At 40.1% G+C, this 21,082-nt stretch overlaps 1 protein-coding gene across 1 annotated transcript in view; it reads left to right on the top strand.

Moving 5' to 3' along the window:
• pigg (phosphatidylinositol glycan anchor biosynthesis class G (EMM blood group)) overlaps window positions 1-21,082 on the top strand; it is a 37,762-nt gene that overhangs the window by 10,169 nt on the left and 6,511 nt on the right. Inside the window, exons 7-12 of the mRNA XM_019870022.1 lie at window positions 3,097-3,314; window positions 4,110-4,394; window positions 5,113-5,504; window positions 6,640-6,831; window positions 17,237-17,546; window positions 19,511-19,674. Coding sequence (XP_019725581.1) covers window positions 3,097-3,314; window positions 4,110-4,394; window positions 5,113-5,504; window positions 6,640-6,831; window positions 17,237-17,546; window positions 19,511-19,674 — 1,561 coding nt within the window. The remainder of the gene's footprint in view (window positions 1-3,096; window positions 3,315-4,109; window positions 4,395-5,112; window positions 5,505-6,639; window positions 6,832-17,236; window positions 17,547-19,510; window positions 19,675-21,082) is intronic.

Genomic DNA, 21,082 nt, shown 5'->3' with positions numbered 1-21,082 from the left:
TGTGTGTGTGTGTGTGCGTGTGTGTGTGTGTGTGTGTGTGTGTGTGTGTGTGTGTGTGTGTGTGTGTGTGTGTGTGTGTGTGTGTGTGTCTGTGTTTACCACCCAGAGTGGTGTGTGTACAGCACAGCACGCTTGTTATTCAAATTTCTTTTGATCAGAAAAAGAGATGCAGCAGTCCCCCTGCACAGTGCTGTTGATACATTGGAACAACTTGGCACACACACTCACACAGATGCGTGAGGCTGACACAGTCGCAATTACGCTATCATTGTGCCCATCTTCATAAACAGTTTATAATTTAAGCAGTACTTTAATGCCTCCAAATTGAATATTAAAACAGTATGCAATTAATCTGAAATAAAATCATTCACTCTCAAATTTTGGTTCTTACTATCTCATGTTTACCTTTGAAAAATGTGTGTAAAATAACAATACTGCCGTATAAAGGATTAATTGTCTTCTCTGGCTAATTTCTCACATTTGTGCCCCCCCTCCCAAAGAACAACAACAACAATGTGAGTAATCTGAATGAAAAGTATTTCCTTTTAGCCCAAGTGGAGTTGAAGTGAGGTAAATAAGCTTACGCATGAAGAATGTCTGCGGGTATAGGAGTCTTCCCTGAGGGACGCCCACATGCCGCGTCAAAGCAGCAGTCAGGTCGTGAGAAGCAGGCGCGGATGCGACGCGGGATGAGACACTATTTTTCTTGTAATGTTGCTTGTGCATCTCTGAGGACGTGCATCCTTGCGTCTGTTTATGTGTGTTTGCCAAAGATCGGCCTGAACGCTCCCCCGACCTTTGATCCGTGCTTCAGCTGGTCAGCCTCTGTGGATGTGACAAATTCCACTGGGAGGGAAAACTGGAAAGGCTGAGCTCGAATGCGAAGCAATGAGGCGTGGAACAAAGGTCCATTCATTTTGGGGGCAAAATAATTATTTAATGCTCCACTAGGCAGCAGCAGCATACAGTGGACTTGAGGTTTTGCATTTCTTTCATTGAGATATTTTAAAAACTCATTATTATGTTAAAGAAATGTTTCAAAATTTCACCAAAGGTTTTGTGAAAAAGATTTGAAGTGATAGCTCCTTGAAGAAAAGGAAGAAAAAAAAGGAATTGCAGTCCTAGTCCCAGGGTAATAATAGTTTCAGATTTTTAATTTTAGTTAATTTTCATTTAGTTTGGAGTTTAGTTTTTTTCTTTTAATTCTGATAGTTTTAATGAATTCTTCGTGGGTTTTTTAGCTTTGAGTAGATTTATTTTTTAATGCTATGCCATATATATATATATATATATATATATCTATATATATATATATATATATATATAGATATATATATACACACACACACACACTGTATAGATAGATATCACAATACCATAACATGCCCTTTGAATTAGGTTATTTCATCTTGTCAGAATACAAGACCCATTCAGATGTTATAGCGGCACATTTTTGTATTCTACTCCAGTTCCCCTTTAATGTGCCCTAAAGGGGAACTGGAGGCGCTCAGCAAAAAAGTAGACGTGCTGTTGTTCGAGAACAAATAAATCAAGCACCTTGTTATGCGCACGTTATCACGAATTGATCAAAGCAGAGCTCGGGACCATGCGTTCACTACCTTAACGCCGTTCTCTCGCGCATCTGGACCGACTACTCTGTCTATCTCGATTGTCGTCCTTCGCACTCACAGATATAATGATATGATACAAAAGGTAAAAAAATAAATTAAATGGTGATCAACAATGTCAACCCGATAACCAGATCTGATGATTATTACCATGATTTAAAAAGAGGGGAGACATTCTCCCCCTTGCCCTTCCTGTTTGGAGTTTGCACCTTCTTCCTATTTGGTGGACAGGGAGAGACAGACTGACATTTTTACTCTATTTTAGTCTCAGGTTTCTATGGTGATGAGATGAGAGGGAAATAATTTCATCTGAGCTACTACTGAATATGTTGATTCATATATAGTTTTTTTTTTCTCACTTTCCCAGGCAGATAACGTTGAATCTTGAGCTGTCACTGTTGGGAAATGCACCAGAGATGTTTATTAAGTAGCTTGGTAGGGTCAACTTTGACTGACTGGGTTGAAACAAAACCTTATTAAATAATGGAACATTTCTCAAAATGCAGTTTGGCAAGGCAGTGCGGTTGTGCAATGGTTAGCATGTCTGCCTTACATTCCGGGGATCCAGGTTTGGAAAATTTTCTCCCGGTACTCAAACTTCCTCCCACATGCCAAAACGCTAAAGTGTCGTGCATAGTTGTGAGTGTGAATGGTTGTTTTTTGATGGACCATGGCCCGCCTCTCGTCCAGTGCTTCAATAGCTGAGATAGTTTTCAGTTACCTGAGCCCGTGAGGCTGAGAGATGTAGAAATGAATAGATTAGGAACAATGAAGTAAAAATAATAATAATGATCCTTTCCAGGTTCTTATTGGGTTTTTTCTTGTGCTTCTAACTTGCGGCATCTTTGAAGGGCCATTAATTACTCGCTGATCAAACATGAGACAGGCACATCGATATTGTATGATTCATTCCTGTGGCTCCAGGTTCTAATATTGCTCGCAACCCCTCTGTCTGGCAAATCCCCAGTCACCATTCATCACCACCTTTGCTGCTGAGATGCCGTGTGTTATACAGTACTGCTAAATATTTTTTAAGGAGAACAAGAGTATTCATTAATGTACCTGTCAAATTAAATTACTGCATTACTGTGCCCTTGAATGCGCTGCAAAAGCCCTACTGAAAAAAACAATTCTCTTATGAGATCTTTTCTTTCTTTTTTTAAGTGATCATGTAAATCCTGAGCCTGTAGATACGACAGCTTAATGTATCAATTGGTGCCCATTGCTGTTCAACACAAATTACATAAAAGCAATCGTGTTAATCTTTCTTTCAAAACAAGTTTATCCCTTCATCAGTTAGATATATTCCTGTGAATTTCATTTCGTGATAAATGTTTTTTTTATATATCTACATGCAGTGATGAATTTTACACACGGCCTGAATTGATTTCGATCAGGGGGATGTCGCCAAACTTTCCTCAGCTTCAAAACAGTTGTATAAAATATTGCTGCCCTCTTCCTGATCTAGAGGCAGGATTTGAACAATACCGTGTGGCAGAGAAGGCACACGGGAGCTGGATGAAGCGCTACCTGGAGGGAAACGCATCAGAGGTCTTGACCAACATGGGCAAGAAGGTCCTCAAGCAGTACTTGGAGGCCCTGTCTTCCATGAGCTCAGCCCTCAGCAAGCAGCTGGGAAAGTACGACCTGTACTCCATGATTGCCGGAATGGTCTTCGTATTTCAGGTAAGCAACCATTTTTTTTCTCAAATGGCATTGTGTAAGTGAATGTCATTGGTTGCTCGAAAGCTCTGAAGATGTACACAAGCCATCCAGGCTTACTGGAATACATTTCCAGAACCCCTTAAAAAAACACACATATTTTTTTGGGTTACATTCTTTCATGAAAGAAAAATAGCACTGTCATGTATATAAATGTAGTATAAATGAAAACAATCAAAAAATAATTATAGTCAATGAAAATCGTAAGTGTAAATGGAGTTATCGATGAAACTTTCACCAGGTTCTCAAGCCGTCTGTGAACTGAATCAGCCGATTTCCCTCGGAGTTCATGTTCACATCATTCCAAAAACGTCCACATTTTAAATTGAGTAATCAGTCCGAAAAGAAAACAAGAGCATTCATTTAACTCCCGTACATTATGGAACATACACCCCAAATTTAAGGAAAATATTTCAATATTAGGAATAAAAATTAAGTACCTTAAAATGGGGAGTTACTTATCACACATCTTGTACTGTTAAAAAATTATTTTATCGGAAATCATGGGAATTGAGATTTGAGGGTCAAACTGTCGCCATCCTAAAACATGAATTTAGGTGCACAGGCAATTTTTAATCACCATTTTAGGATTCTTAAAATAAGCGTTAAATAGTTTCTTGCTGTAACACATAAAAACACAAAACACTGTACCTTCATGATGAAGACAACTTTATATTGACATTTATTCAAATGCAATTACTGTACCACCTCCACCATTCGTTAGTACTAATATCAACGTTTTACTCTGTTCTCTCCAAGCTGCTGTTGGTCTTACTGTTGGCAATGCCTGAAGCCTTGAGCAGCTCGGCGGCCGTGGACCTTCCAGTCATGTCGGCGCTGCTCTCGTTGCCCTTTTACCTCTTGTGCTTGCTGCTTGCGTCTGTGCATGTTCTGGTGTGCACCTCTGCTGAGAGCTCCTGCTACTTCTGCAGCCTCTCCTGGGGTCTTGTGTTTGCTGCCATCGCCCTCACTTCAGCCATGTCTTGTTTGTTGCTCTCTCTGACAACAAGACGACTCCCCCTCGGACTAAAGTTACCTGGGAAGGTGAGTTGTGCTCTCAGTGTTTGGAACTCTGGAACCTACTTTTAAAACCAAAAAAAGGTTGAAAGTCAAATAAAGCATATACCATTCAGTTTAATACTGTATATATTTGTCTGTTGCCAAAATTGCTCCCTTTCTATGGCAAAACATAGTGCACTCGTTATGATTTTTTTTGGAACTACGCTATTTTTTCGGAGGCCTCAGTATGGTTAACAAACAACACTGTTTACTTTATTTAGTCCTTACTAGTTTACTTGTTTAAGTCTTTGACTGAAAACATTAGCTAAAAAAAAAAAATCTTAAATATATGAGCCTGCTTTTTATTTAAATGGAGCAGGCATTGGCCACTTAAATGCTGGAGGGGGCCACAGTTTTTCATCAGTGCTACTGGGTGGGCACATAGGACTAGCTTACTTGTCAGTTAATTGGTTCTGGGTATAGTTATTGTAAAACTATAGCTCTGTTCTTTCATTTGGTCGAATAAATCTTTTTATTGCTCCATCCCTCTGCTGATTATAGTCTATCTTTAAAGGTTACATCTCAATTCCCCCCGCAAACTTGTAAAGATACTGATACAGCAAAAAGTCTAATGACAATCCAGGGAAAAGAACTTTATCGTGGTGGATATCAAATAAGTTCTTTGTTTGTCTCTGCGACTCTGATATCTGGACTTGATTGTTTGTTTTCACTGTCACACAGTTATTCATCTTGCTTTTCACAGTCATCATTGAAGATCAGTAGCAGTGAGTGGTCTCTGTCAGAATTGGACGTGTTGCTGCTGGCGGGCACGGCCGGCCACACTCTCAGTTTGGCGGCCAGCAGCTTCGTAGAGGAGGAGCATCAAACCTGGTACTTCCTGCTCAGCACCCTCTGCCTTGCAGTCTTCCAGGACGTGTGTCGCAAGTACTTCCGAGAGAAGGGCGACGCAGGAGGTGACGAGGAAGAGTTTGTCCTTCCTTATAAAGAAAACGCGAAGGAGGAGATCTACTCTGAGAAGTGGCTAGCTTTAGCCACGCCCCCCTTTGTTCTGCTCTGCTGTCGACTGCTGCGCTCCCTCAACCAGACAGGCGTACAGTGGGCTCATCTTCCTGATCTGGGCCATTGGCTGAACAGGTGGGACTGACCAATAGTTAAATATGATATGCCACGGATTAATATTGCAGTTGTGAAATATGAGCTAAGCAGCAAAATCCACCCGTCTTGAACCATCTCAGGGGGGCAGTCATTTTGACACTCGCTGTCGACATGAAAATGACATCTCAGGGGTCAGGGAACAACCAATCATGGGTCAGCTTGCAAATGTCACATGACCAAACCGAGAAAACGGGTGAGCCGTGATTGGCCGGTACCTCAGCCCTGGGCCACTGCAATGTCATTTGAGTTGACAGCAAGTGGCAAAATGGCCGCTTCCTGTTTTGGATCAAATTACATTTAGTAGATTTTACTGCTGAATTCATAGTACACAAACGCAGTATTAATCACAATACCGTCCTTAGACTAGTGGGGCCGTTTAAATCATTATTGTCAAGTCAGCTTTTGAGCTGACTTCCCCTTTAACACATAATACAACACAAATTTTGTGTTTATCTATCCTACACAAAGTTTTTTTTTAATTACAAATATTAAAATAGATCATCTCAGATTCCTGTTAGTAAAAAAATCCTTGTTTCGAATAGTTTTTTACGCTGAAGACTTATTAATATTCATTCAACAGCTCAGTGCATTGTGACTCCTTCTTTAACATGCACACATGCCATTGTCGAATGAAGATATAGATTCTGACCTTTTCGCTGTCTATCCTTTCTCCTAACCGCACTGCCTGTTGCTCAGATGATGAGATGCTCGCCTGCAGTTTGCCTCTCAGTACTCATCTCCTCTGCTATCTCAGCTGATCAACCACAAAAACAAGACTTCTTTTCAACGGCATCTCTCGATATATCAAAGTGCACCATTATCAAAATCTTGTTAAATTCAGTGAACCATCTGTGATCTGCGCATCGAGTTTAAAGTGAAAAATAACATTGGCCGTTTTCATCCTTGAAACTCAGGAGCTATGTTCATTATTCAACCTTGAAGTTGAATCTTTGTAATTCAATGTAATTAAATCAAAATGGTGTTCCTCTCACTTTCTAAATTGTGGTTACATAATTTATTTTTAAATATTTTTTAAAATAAAAGAATTATAAGTTTGGAAGTTGCAAAAGTACTGCATGTTGTAATCTTTTTGGGGTTTTTTTTCTCTTTGCAGCTCGGAACACAAAGTGGTCCTGTCCCTGCTGTCTGCTCTCTGTTTGGTTTTCATCTACTTCCTGATTCAAAGACGATGCTCGTTGGTGTCCAAGGTTGCCCTCGCACTTGGACTTTTGGGGGTCTACAGCTACCGGGCAGCTGTCGGCAATGTCTTGTTTCCCTGGCAACACTCCGGTCGGAACATGTCCAAGTAAGTATTTAAGACCCACTCGACCATGACTATTGCTCATCACTATGAAAAAACAAAATATTGCAATCCTCTGTTGATGAAAGGATTTTAATTCATGCCGCATCACGCTTGAGCCTTCCAACTCCTTGTTTTCTGAATGTGTTTCTTAATACTGTCGTGAAAGCTGATTCAAATAATACACCAAACAGTAGAAGCTGAAGCTGTCCTTTCGTCTTGTATTCACCTTATCATGTCAAATTGGGTTGAACAACTTTTAATTACCGTACATTTTTTTTTAAGTCAACACTGAGTTAAGTTGACGTCAACTAATCACTGATGATGTCAGTGATACAATAATTTTTAAAAAAAATCACAGGCTGAGGTAATGCGTTATAATAATGTATATTCACTGACAATGGACATCTTTTACACTGAATTCACGCAGAACATAAATCTTAAAAGATCACCTATGTGGGCTCAGGGTTATAAAAGTTTGGGGATTTCTTTTTTCATTTTAGTTTGCACTTTGTTTTGGCTTCATTTTTTAAAATTCAGTGAGTTTTAATTAGTTTTCAGCGCGCATTTGTTAGTTTTTATTGTTTCGACAATGCATGTTATTTCACTTTTTATTTGTTTTAGTATTAGTTTTCATCTTTTTTTTTATATCAGGTGTTTGTCGAATGCAAGATTTAATTCAAAAAAGGGTCGCTAATTATTGTGTAATAATGTAAACTACAATTCTCAACCGACATACAGCAATACCAAAATAAATACATTGAAAATGAGCCTTGCAAGCTCATGTGTGATATTAAAAGATGAAAAAGAAAGACATTTTCACTACAATTGTGAATTGTAGTTAGTTTTATGAATTGAAGATGTAGTTCCTTTTTTTTATTTTTTTTTTATTTTTGTATTATTTCATTCATTGAAATGATTTCTTAAACTGTAGTTTTAGACATTTTGGCAGTTGTTGACATTAGTAAAAACTTTGCGTGGACTCACCTGCTGTTGTGTGATAGCATTGCCAGCCAGACAGAAAAAAAACCCCAAAAACCCTTACTTCGTGTGTTTGCTGCTTGGACAGACAGGTAACGTGGGCACAACTTGAGTAAACAGGTCAACCACCAGGTCAGTGTGTTTTGCTTGGTGGGAACTTGTGGTGCAAATAATCACCAACCTCTTTGTGTCCGGCCCAGTAATTCGGATTCCCCAATCTCATTCCACCCGGTATAGTGCAGGATTAAATATTGCTCAAAATCCTGATCAACCTGCCTTTATCGCTTTATTAGTTCCCCCAGACGAACCACAGCGGCACATTCAGCGATGGTCGACAGTTGAGATCAGCTAAGATGACAGGCATCTTTCAATAAGCTCATTCTTAACTTGCTCTGTCTCCTCGTCCAGCCAAAAACGTAATTAGCGACTCGTCGAAGTTGCACTCTAAATGTCATTGTGGAGGCATAAAGCGACTAGTCTGTGTGATAGATACATCGATACAGTAGATATCATTTAGTCCATTGGCTAGTTACCTTCTTTTTCAAATAAAAGTGTGCAGTTCAGTTCCCCTGTGGAGTTAACCAGGTCTATTACCCTGCAGTTGCTTGGCCTCTCCTCACCTTTCCTGTCTTCCTTGGCAGTCTCTTGTCCTTGCTCACCTAATTAAAAACTCAACCTCTAACCACCATCCGTACAAAGGGCACCCGAATGAGGCAATGCAGCAAACCAAGACCCTTTTAACAAACTGTATGATTGACATGCTGACAATTGACACGTGCCCTCGCTTTTTCGTCAGACCTCAACCGGCATTCGCCGTGAGCTTTTCTCAAGACATCATTCTTGTTCCTCACCTTTGAGTGTAAAAACACAATATTTAATGTTCAAACTTCTACATGTGTTCATTTTTTTTCCAGTGGATATTTATTTTAAAGTTACTGCGTGCCTTTTACATTGTTTTTTTTAAAGTGACCATTTAAAAAAAAAAGAATACAGTATTTGATTTTTATGTTACAATTACAATGTTATCATTGACATAAAGTAGTCAGTGTTGTCGTCTTTTCTGCCACACCTCTGATAACAAAGTCCCGGAATGACCATGTAATGTACACTATATTGCCTGACCAAATGATGGCATTTGCCACTTTAGGAAGTCATGATTTTCTTGGAAAGATTTGTGGGCTGAGTGTCCTTTTTACATCTGGCCAAGAGAAGCCTTTTTGACTCTCATTTTGAGATACAGCCAAACAATTTTCAATTAATGATTGCTAAAACATTTAGCAGTTTAAACGTTAAAGATCTTGTCTTTGTAGTGTACTGTATTCACTTCAATCTCGGTTGAACATGATTTGCAAATCATTGTATTCTGTTTTTATTGAGGTTTATCACATCATCCCCACCGCTTTGTACGATCCTTCCCTCATCAATGAATCTAAACGGACCTTTTCACTTCAGACAAGGCTGCAGTTACATCCATTAAGCCGCTTAAATTTTGTGTTTTATTTCTATTATTTCTTGTGATATTTATTGGGAAACCAGTTTGCACAATTTGCAAGGACTCGATGAAAACTAATGAAAACAATATCACCTAAAATCTATAATAAAAGAAAAGTAATAAAGACGTGAGACATTCCTCCACGTAGCTCACCATCAAAGCAAAGGTTGCAGGATCAACACTGTGTGTTCCTTTGGAGCTTGAAAACAGAAATTTTGTCAGTGTTTGTTTCATCTGAATACTGTATGTGTTTGTAATTCACCCCTGCATAGCACATGAACCATTTCATCTTGCACAGGACGCTGGTGCTTGTTTTCCAGTTCAAATGTATTCATGCATACAGATCACGCTTAAAAATGGAAATATATTCAAACCCATCTTGAGACACCTGTGAACCTCGTGTACACGCAGAAACACACACACACACACACACACACACACACGCACACACACACACACACACACACACACACACACACAGTCGCTCTTGCTGACCTGCCGAGGATCTGTCGTTGGCATTTACATTTTCCTACCCAAGGTCCACTCAGTATTTAAGATAATCCTTCAATGATCCCCCAGAGTTCAGGTGTCACAGCAGATTCATAACAACAAATACATGGAATTTAAGATGCATGCTAAAAAGAAACAGTTTTATGCCATGCCTCTGTGATATATAACTGTCGTTGCCTCTGTGATGAGCCTGTTGATTGATATTGGTGGAGAGGGGACTGTTGTGACGAGTTGTGGCCCACACTGCTGCTGTGCAGTGTGATGGCAGCGGGCACAGAGGAGCCCCTCGAGCGCTCAGTTCTGCTCCTGGGTGGAATGATCCGCTGACTAAACGAGCTTCCCATCTGTCACAGCTCATCGTAGAGAGGCTGAGAGGAGTCGGCCAATATGGCCCTGATTTTGCCCTTCATCCTCACCAACCTTGATTGAAGCCAAAGAAGACCACATAAATCTATTTTTTGTCAAAGATATTATTTATGATCTCATTTTAGAGTCACTGATGGTGTAATGGTACACTCGCCTGGCTTGTGTGCCGGCAGCGTGGGGTCGGTCCTCACTCGGTGACGGTGTGAATGTGGGAGTGAATGGTTGTTTGTCTCTATATCTGCCCTGCGACTGACTGGCGGCAAGTTCTGGGTGTAGTACGTCGTACGCCCGAAGTCAACTGGGATAGGCTCCAGCACCCCTCCATGACTGCTGTTGAAAATGGATGGATGGATCTCATTTTAGAGTGGCTCCAACATACCAAATCAAACAGAACACAACCCGAAGACAAGACCTAGACCACATCTCTGCCCACAGTTACCCACCCTTCCACAACCAATCACATTCAAACATAAAACCCCGTTTTACATATCACTCTAAACAGAACTGTGTGCTTACATATAAAAGTGATTAGGTCTACAGATCATACATGCACAGGCTGTAACAACCGTACAAAATAGATCATTATCTAATTTCACAAATATGTATGTGTTAATATATATGCAAGCACAAAACAAGCAAAAAGCAATATCCTTGCGTATGATGTGAGTTGGGCACTTGTGGAACACCTTACGCTCCAATTGTTAGTGTCCATGTATGACACCTCCCACCCTCACATATCTGTGCGCCGTTCAGTGGGTCAGAGTTTATGAATATATTAAAGACAATAAATCATTAAATGAATTGATTTCTATAATGATTCAGAGGGTTCAATACATGCTCTTGTCATATTTATGAATGAAATACGATTACATCAACTACACATTAACCGAACACATACCGTATAATCTTTATGCCTATGCCTCGATCAAATTCACTAAAATCGCATTGCAGCACCCACACCACAATTTAGACTGTATTTTTATTCTGGTGTCTAATGCCTCGGTGACTTTTTGTCACCAAATTGTCACGTGTACCGTGGCCGTGTAAAAAAACAACACCATCAGTCCGCTGGAGCGCCTAGCATGGCGCAGCGCAGTCTGCCAAATTCCCAAACTCGGTCAATCAGATTTTCCCCGGCACGAAAATGAAGGTACACCAGTTTATTCACTATAAGGGCGTGTGTGCTATCTACGAAAAAGCAAGGCCGAAGAGTCAAAAAAGGACAAGTAGGCCCGACAAAATCCAAATAGTGTGCTTTGGAAAGAAAAAAAAAATACAGTTTTACCGTGTGAGTGCGAAAAAAGGATTTACCGATAATCTTGAAAAGAAGGGTTCCAAAATATAAAATAGGCTAGGCAATATATATAGATATATATAGATCTATATATATATAGATATATATATATAAATATATATCTAGATATATATAGATATAGATAGATATAGATAGATATAAAATAATTATTTTATGTATCAAGAATGCTATTTGTCCACTCTTCTTGACTTGATTGTTGGGCAGATTTACTGAATGTATTAGTTTCATGCAGAAGATTTATAAAGGGGGCATTTAAAACATGAGGGGATTGGGCACAGTCTTAGGTTTCTTAACCACACCAGTGCTTGTTTCCAAGGTAACATAAAATCCTGACAGCCTCTCTGCTCCTTACCTTAAGATACTTTTTCCTCTGTTGCTACTATTAACGCCATACTAGGTCAGATTGACTCACCCTGCCATGTAGTGCTGACCTTAATTACCTTGAAAATATCAGACATTTGAAATGTTTCTGGTTATATTTGACACATTTAACTGACATGAGGAGTAGAAGAAAATTGGAATAATTTTCCGGCCACTGAGCAATGTCAACCCTACTTTTCCTTAATGCTCAAACATTCTCATAATAATTTTTATCCCGAGTTTGAAATGTGTTAGCGTATTCTCCCTGTCAGATGTTGGAACTTCCCCACTTTCTAAATGGCACGTGAACACACTCTAAATTGTGATGGATGTGGTCAGAGCAATATACAAGGAAAAAAAGGAAAACATTGATATCCCCTGGGAAATCATAATTTTGCAACCATGTCTTTCACACAGGAACCACAGTTAGAAAACTGCAGATTATATGTAAGCTCCATCTCTCATGCTACATGGTTTGGGATGTGTGTTTTTAGACAATTTGAACACACTGATCACACTGGCAAACGGGAATGTTTACAACAACAACAAATATGTTCATAAGCAGCCTGCCAATTATTTTGTTTGCAATCCGAGTTGTCTCACCTGCTTGGGCTGTTAACACTATGGGCTCTATTCTCGATATAGGAGGTTTAAAAAAAAGGGTGGTTTGCACTGTTGTGGGCATGAACACAGCTGACTCTATTTGCTGCCAATTAAAGTGATTCCTGTTTTTCCCCTATTAATCTGGTGTACTCACATCATGCATGGAGACAGCGATGCAGCAGTCTTTGCGTGACCGAAGCCTCGTCACCGCTCATAGCCCGCGTGGCATCAGCCAACATAGGCGGGTACTGCTTCCTCTAATTGCGCCAAGACTGCTATGGCAAATATTTTGACAATTTAAACATCTCACCGGGTAAACACAACAGTCAGGGCCAAATCATGTTTGCACATCCCATCTCACGTTGTTTTATCTCTGGTTGCCTGAAACGGGACTGCTGTGTCCGCCGTTAAAGGTCAAGAATGAAGTAATTTTAGAAAATTGCAAATGAAATACTTTTATAACACAATTAAACAAAATGCATTAAATATAGCATGAAAACTTTCTATTTTGTAAATTTGAGAAAGTAACCGTTTTCCCCAAAACCCGGAAGTGTGACATCACTTCAAGACAACAATCGTGGGGCTCACGATCGAAAGTGTACAAAGTCAGTCAGAAATCGATCCGGAAAGCGACGTTTCAAACTCATCTGAGGAGATCCAGGTGTTTGAAGAGTTAAAGGAAGAGGAGGTTGTTGGCAAGATCTATGTTGGACGATACATGGACGAGCCAGGTGATCAGGATGCGAAAAATGTTGTGCCTGAATGGCAGGACGTGGAGTGGAGACGAGACCCACCGAGATTGGAAGAACGGGAAACTGTATTGGCTGGGTTATTAGTCTAGCGTTATTGTTTGCAATTTGAGACTGTGCCGTGCTGCGCACAATGGGATTACTTGGTCCATGTATTCCCGCTAGTCCTGAACGCACAGGTCACAGGGGGCTGGTGTCCAACATTGTCACTGCTAAGGTAGTTCTGCTGGGTTGTCGACCACTCTACATTACTATATCGGCAGCATTGTTCATTGTAAACCATTACAGAGGATTCCATCCACGCACTCATATAATGTGAATGTTTTCGAGCATGATTACATCCATGTACACTCGGGGTGTCAAACTCATTTCACATTGTGGGCCACATATGGCCTCGGTAGATGTCAAGTGGGCCCGGCCATTAAAATTGTACCATACTCTGCTATAAATAACCAAAATAATATGTCTTTCCTTTGTTTTGGTCTAAAGAAGCAGAAGAACATTAAGATGAACGTATCTGTTACAAAACATTTCATGAAGGACCTTAGATTTCCTTAGACAAATGTGCAATTTACTTTTATCATTCACATATATGCATTGCAACTGATCCCACTGATTGTACAAAGGCACAGAACTTGAACAAGTGGTATTGAAAAATAAAGTAATGCACTTTAAGATTAAATGAGATTTAGAAAGAAAGGAATTTTTAAACCATTTACACATGTGCATATAAAATCTAAATGTAATCCCTGCCTACACCTTACAAACAAAGGAGAGTGCTATTAAATGTGTACAGGATAAAGTATCCACATCCTTGATCGTGTCTGCTGTGTTGGGTCTGTCTCAGTGACAGACTGAGGCTGCTGTTGTCTTCTTCTCCGATCAAAACAATGTTGTCTTCTAGTCTGATCAAAACAGTGTGTCCCCTTGCGGAGACTCCATGAATTGCACCTTATTAAAAATATTCATTCCGTATTTTTATGCATTTTTTCACTTTTAAATTATTCTGGGGGCCTGATCGAACCTCCATGGGGGCCTGTTCCAGCCCGCGGGCCGTATCTTTGACACATTGTACATTGTACATGGATAGCACTTTGAATGGGATGTTTCCACAAACAACGGCCAGTTATTCATTGATTAGCACACCTACCGTCTTTGCAAATCCGATTAAGAAAACAGAGGGCTTTGAAGTGCTTGCAACAAAGAATGCTCGTCTTACACAACGGCGTGAAATTCATTGGCTTTTCGAGACCGAAACTGTATCGTTCCAATTTTCAGGTCCATTTACGTGCCCTACTCTTTTGTTTTGGCTATTCAAACAACCGTTTGCCTGAATGTGAACAGTGCATCATCACACAGCGCCAAGGCATTTCGCCGAATAACTCGATAACAATGGCAAGGAGCAGTTAACGGGACAATCAACAATGCATTACAATGGCTAACTGGCGACTCGGCATTCTGGAAATGACGTCACTCGCCTGAGATTGCTGAATAAGAGTATTTACGTTAAGCGCGTGGGGTCTAACTATGAACCTGGGTGAGTTGCGTTAAAAAAATAAATAACGAAAGTGTGCTTGAAATCGTTTTAGCCCTATTTATTACTCCCAAAAAATGGTTGGCCAAGTTTACTTCTTCTTTAGTTTACTTCTTTTGGTGGCCCAGCCTGGAACACTTCTCACATGTAAAGTAGTGCCTATTCTCTGGAGGGGAAATCCAAAGGTCTCGCCTCGCCTAAGTCATCTTGCGAACAAATGCACATTTACTGCTGGTAATGACTTTTTACCACAGTGCCTTGAAAATAAATGACGCTTCATAACTGTGCAGACTGCAATTTGCTGGCATCCATTCCAGGGTATAACCTGCCTCGCTCCCAAAGTCACCTGGGATGGGCTCCTGTACGGTATCGAAAATGAATGGCTGCGACTATCGGGGAGCCCGGCTTCAGAATAACCAAGCAACAACCGTTTGATGATTTATTGTTATTAATCTTATTTTGATTCATGTTCATATTCTATTAAGATGACTAGTTTGTCATTCTTAAGTAACTCTGCCATTTGGCACTAGAGTGAAGTCAATCCACCAGCAGAAATCTGTCACTCACCTCGCCAATTCACTCCTTTTGCTCAGCATTAATTAATGATAAGTGCAATATCTGCCATATTGTTGGGAGAGTTATGAATAATAAAGAGCCAACCGTCTGAAGTGTATTGCGCTGCCCCTGTTCACTGTAACAGGTTCCATAAAACACGCTGATTAATAATACATTTCCGTTGCTTGCTCAGCTCCTTTCGGGTCTGCCTTTATGCCGTAGTGCTTTTGCAGCTTTGACGGCTTCCTGTTGGTTAATGACGGTTGGAAATGGAAGCAAATCACCTTTTGCTGGTGTGCAAATGATTCGTCCGTTGGTACATACTGTGTACTGCTTATAGAAATAAACGTTCAACTTATCTTTTACCGCGGGTTAAGTTTTACTCTTTTGTCAATTTTCCCATTTGTGTCATGTTCTTTCGTTTTGTTTGTTAGTTTGTTTTTTTGTTGTGTGTGTGTGTGTGTGTGTGTGTGTGTGTGTGTGTGTGTGTGTGTGTGTGTGTGTGTGTGTGTGTGTGTGTGTGTGTGTGTGTGCTTTCAACAGATGACAAATTGCATGTCCTTCAATTGTGACAACTTGTTACATTTTTGGTTTGATGGTTGATGGAAACTCTGTTACTTCCCCTCTAGCTGCAACAACACATTATACTCTTGTTTTTTGTTTTTTTATACTTTGATTTATTTGTGTACCGACATGCAGACAATAATAATCTTAAAATCTAGAAGAGTGCAATGCATTGCAGTTATCAACAATCATACCGGTCCTTGATGTCATTATGCTTTATTGCAGTTGGTATGTACACTTTATTATATCGGTATGTCATGACCGTTTAATGGCCTCTATCTTAGTCATGACTTTTCTGGGCTGCATATGATAAAAATGCCCATTATATTGTATTATTATTGAAGAGTTGTTTCACATGCATACAGCTTAGTTAAATTGTCCTATAATGTCATTAGTTGACCTTTTATTGACTTTGTTTATTGTAATACTATACTTTAGTATTCATATTGCTAAATCAAAACAAGTATTCTGGATGTATGTACAGTATGCGTACTTAAAAACATTAACAGCAGCATGGAAACATAGAGCCAAAAAGTGTGTGTGTGTGTGTGTGTGTGTGTGTGTGTGTGTGGGGGGGGGGGGGTCCATGAATGATATCCCACAAGAGTGCAGTACACTGATAGACATCAAGTCTGCTTCCTGCAGGCAATTCATTCTGTCTTCCAGTCTCATACTTTAAATTATTGATATTACCTTGGCGCGGTGTGTGCGGACCGAAACGACGGAGCAGAAAGACAATGTATTGCGAATAAGAAGTGACTGTGAAATGGCGTAAAATAGTGATGGAAAATTGACCGTCACAACATAATTAAAAGAATTGTATTACTTACAGTGTTGTAACAAAGATTATCAGGGGACTAAGCACACTTGTGTCATCCGCCCGTTAGACACAGTTGAAAAGAACTTGTGAAGTTCAGCGGGTGACGTTTCATGTGCTCCTGGAGTATGTTGCGGTCACAGTATGTTAAAATGCATGTTGAAATGTCATTTTTGTAACTACTATTGTTACTTTTTTTTTTTTGAAAGGAAAAACTTGCTCTCGCAAGCAGGGTGCAGGTCAAATCAGTGCATCGTTTTTTTCAGGGTTGTAACTTGACAAAGAAATGTTTGGCTCAGAAGAATGTGTTTTGCTCTTTCCTCAGCCACAATTACAAATTGGGTTCAAGGTCCAGATGTTATTTATTTATGTATGTATTGATTTATTCCGCTTATGTTAATGAATGCTATGTTTGTGATATTCAACCAAATTGACGTCATTTCCTAAGCATGAGCATTTTCTAATGAACGCAGTACTATAATGTTTTAGAAGGTAAATTGAAGTGCAATAAATTGGATACATGCCTTGAGGAATGACCCTGTCCGTCCGTCACCATGTCTTTCAGGGGAACCGTGGAAGCGCGCTTCGTATATGTGTTCGTTCTGGGTATCCTCTTCACGGGTACAAAGGACCTGTTGCGATCGCAAATCATCACAGCTGACGGCAAATTGAAGAACAGAGGCCTGTGGGAAATTTACAGTGGCCTGGTCTTTTTGGTGTCATTGTTGTTTCGGCCCCACAACCTGCCGGTCTTGTGCTCCTGTCTGCTCATCCAAACACTTCTGGCCCAGTTCATCTGGAAGAAGCTCCACTATGATGCAGCCCAGACCACCATCATGCACTACTGGTTTGGTCAGGCCTTCTTTTACTTTCAGGTAAGCAAGTCGAACAGAAACAAGACCTGGAGATGTTTGCTGTGATTTTTGAACAATGTTTAATTATGTGAAGTATTTGTCAGTGGATATTTACATTTATTTATATAAACACTTTATTTATATAAAATTTACATTACATTTATATAAACGGGCAAACTGCGCAGCACGCACTGCCATATCTTTGCAGAAACACTGCAATTGTGTTTCTGCTAATGCTCACGTTTAAAAAGAGTTGCTTTTTTTCGGGGTAAACGTCGTCACAAACTTTAAGTATACCGTTTTTAATTAAATCCCCGTTCCCCCTCCATGTCCATGTTCTTGTTTTTGTTCGCGTGTTTCGTTTCATGATGTCATCTCAGATTACACTATTTCAATCGCTCCACACTTTCTCCACACAGAAGACGCACAGGTTTTCCAGCTACGTCCATGAACATGTACTTGGACTCCCATCTTGTTTGAAACCCCCGGTTCTCAGTGTCCACCTTCCGTTTTGCCATTTTTGATGGGTATCTGAAAGCTAATGTCACTGTTATGGGAACGACTGCTAGACTAATAAATATTTAAATAAAGCGGCCGACTGCTTGGCGCGTCACCGTTGCATTGTGGGAAATGTAGTATTGGTGCGTGTAAAAGATCTGCGGGCTCTCGGCTTGCTGCGGTCCGCGGGCCGGTTCTAATAATAAATCAATATCATCCCAGGGGCCACTGAAAACATTCTCGCGGGCCGGATTTGGCCCGCGGGCCGGCACTTTGACATATATGCTTTAAAGGGTACGTTTCACTAAAAACTGTACATCACCAAAACAACACCAAAGCCACAATGATCTGGTAGCAGTATTGGTCACAGCTTTGGCCTGTTTTTCATCAAGCGCAACTGGGAATTTAGTCGAGGTAAAGCAACACAACGAAAGATTACTACATTCAGTTTCTCTACTTCAGTTTGCTATCCACACAAAAAAGATGGTGTCATAACAACAACAAACCCCCAGCTAGCCACAATACTTGTATTTGATGATTGAGCATACTCATTTTAAAACTGTTCCTCTGAAAGCTACTTGGGCTTTTCCCGACCTCGCTTATGCACAAAAAAAAAAAAAACACGAGGGGAATGTCGAAAATATTCCGAGTAAGCCAATATCACGAGTATCATTACACACTTGGGTCGTATAAGGACTTTAACTCCCTAGGGAAATATTTGGCTTGCTTGATCTTTTAGACTGATGAACATTTAGGCTGTTGCGCCTTCCAAAAAAAAAAAGAATCTTGAGGAATGAGCAAGATTGTACAAATGTTGTGTAGGGACCTATGAAGATGAATTCCGCTGCAACTGAGCAACCGTCTGTAGAAAATATGAATCACCACAGTGATGGGAAAAGTGGGCAAACTTGATTCTCTTACAACAGTGACTCATAATAAAATCTCAAGTCACGATTTTGTTGTTTTTTTTGGATAACAATCAACCAGAAGAATTTCTCTCAAGGCTGTCAAGAGTGTGTCATGACTAGAGCCTGTTGTCATGTGAAAAGTCAGATTTCTGCAGAGTAGCTCGCCGTGTGATTGTTCATTTCTTACCAATAATGTCATCACGAAGAACACACCACCGTTTTTGCAAGATCACGGAGACATTTTAGCATGCCAACAAGTTGATTCACGCTTCTTTCTCTTCAACCTGCTTCCTGCCTACCTTGACTCATCCCGCCCATCTGAATTAAAACTGAGAGTCCAGCATCTTTATTGTTGTCCTGAGCACTTCTTTGAAAGAGCTTTTTGTGATGTCGCAGGCGGCAAACACAAGCCCAGTGGACTCTCATATCCATAGAACCAACTTTTAACAAAGCGCCTACAAAGCGTCAACCACTGATTTTTTTATTTTTTTATTTTTTTTATTTTTTTGCTGGTCGTTTCTGTTTGGCAAATGTTGCTTTTTTTGTCATGCTACAATAAATTGTCGCCTGTTCTTGCAGGGTAATTCCAACAGCATTTCAACTGTGGACATCTCAGTCTGGTTTGTTGGTTTCGACAACTACGTAGAAGCTCCTGCCATCTTCTTGACGGCCCTCAGTACGTATGCTGGGCCACTGCTTTGGGCTTGCCACCTTGTTTGTTACCTCAGTTCCGACATAAACAGGTGAGTTGCGCACTACTTTTGTGTTCTATATGGCCACTGTTGGCATTGTTTAGTGGAACATCACAAACATGCAGCAGATGGTGCTTTCCACTATTTTATGTTCAAACCCTTTGAGGTTCTGCGGTGCGGTATGTGTTGTGTGTGTTATTTTATGTTTTTGTGCCCTAAAAGGACAACTTGAATTGTGATTCACCGACTACATCAGCAGACTTTGATTCTTGTTCACAGAACTTGGCTAACAGTTTTATTTGAGTCAGGCTAAAATTTGGCATGTTTGTTACAGTGCCTTAAATCGCAACATGGCCGTTTCTTGCATTGCAGTGACAATGCAACTTTTAGTCAAAGGGCAATAAACCGTTTCATTTGATCAGATTTGTTTGTATTTACCACCAATCAGCTTTGAGAGTGCACAGAGCCAATTGGACCACTTTAACCATTGCGTATCATTTGAATGACCGTCAGACTTCATTCCAAATTACCACCAGGTGCAATATATTCTCAAGAAAATTGATGTCGAAAATTGGGGAGGGTTGAATAAAATTGATTGAAAATTAGCTCACAGAAACTTTTTTTTAATTAGACATTATGTATTGTATTTTACGCATTATAAGGTGCACCTAAAAGCATTCAATTTTCTCAAAAGCCGAAAGTGCGTTTTGTAATCCGATGCGCCTTATATATGGATCAATATTCAGATTTTTTTGGATGTAGTATTTTAAATGTTCTGTAAAGCGCTTTGTTACAGCTGTCGCGATAGTGGAAAGTGCTATATAAATAAAGCTGCATTGTATTGTATTCCATTTAGCATAGCTCCATCTATTGGATGCATAACACAACCCCAGCCATTATTGGAGCTTGTATTCTATGTGCCTTATATGTGCGCCCTATATGTGAAAACAGTTTTAAAATAGGCCATTCGTTGAAGGTGCACCTTATACTCTGAAGCGCCTTATAGTGCGAAAAATACGGTATATAAGATAAGAAATCCTTTATTTGTCTCTCATATGGCAAAATTGCTACATTTTGCTCTTAATTCAAACCAGTTAAGGGCTGTGTATTGGGACATACTGTCAGAACATTTTGTTCTCCTTGAACGGTGATTCCTAAGTGTGGTAGGAGTACTGCCAGTAGTCCGCGTTCTAGTGGTATGCAAATAAACTGTGTTCAGTAATCTGTCGGAATTGTTTTGTTGTTATGTTAAGATAATGTTTTTAATTGAACTATACATTTGAACTGAATCATTATTTTAGTGAAGTTTTTCAATTGCCTTTAATTACACCCAGTGGTGATGTTCAAACTGTGCATTAGATCAGGGGTCCCCAACCGCCGGTCCGCGGACCAGTACCGGTCCGCCGGGCATTTGGTACCGGGCCGCACAGAAAGAACTTGCCTTAATTCCGTTTTATTT

This window comes from Hippocampus comes, unplaced genomic scaffold, assembly GCF_001891065.2.
Source record: "Hippocampus comes isolate QL1 unplaced genomic scaffold, H_comes_QL1_v1.1 scaffold9, whole genome shotgun sequence".
Taxonomy (NCBI): Eukaryota; Metazoa; Chordata; class Actinopteri; order Syngnathiformes; family Syngnathidae; genus Hippocampus; species Hippocampus comes.
Note: the sequence above shows the minus strand (reverse complement) of the source record. Positions and strands in the feature narration are given on the sequence as shown.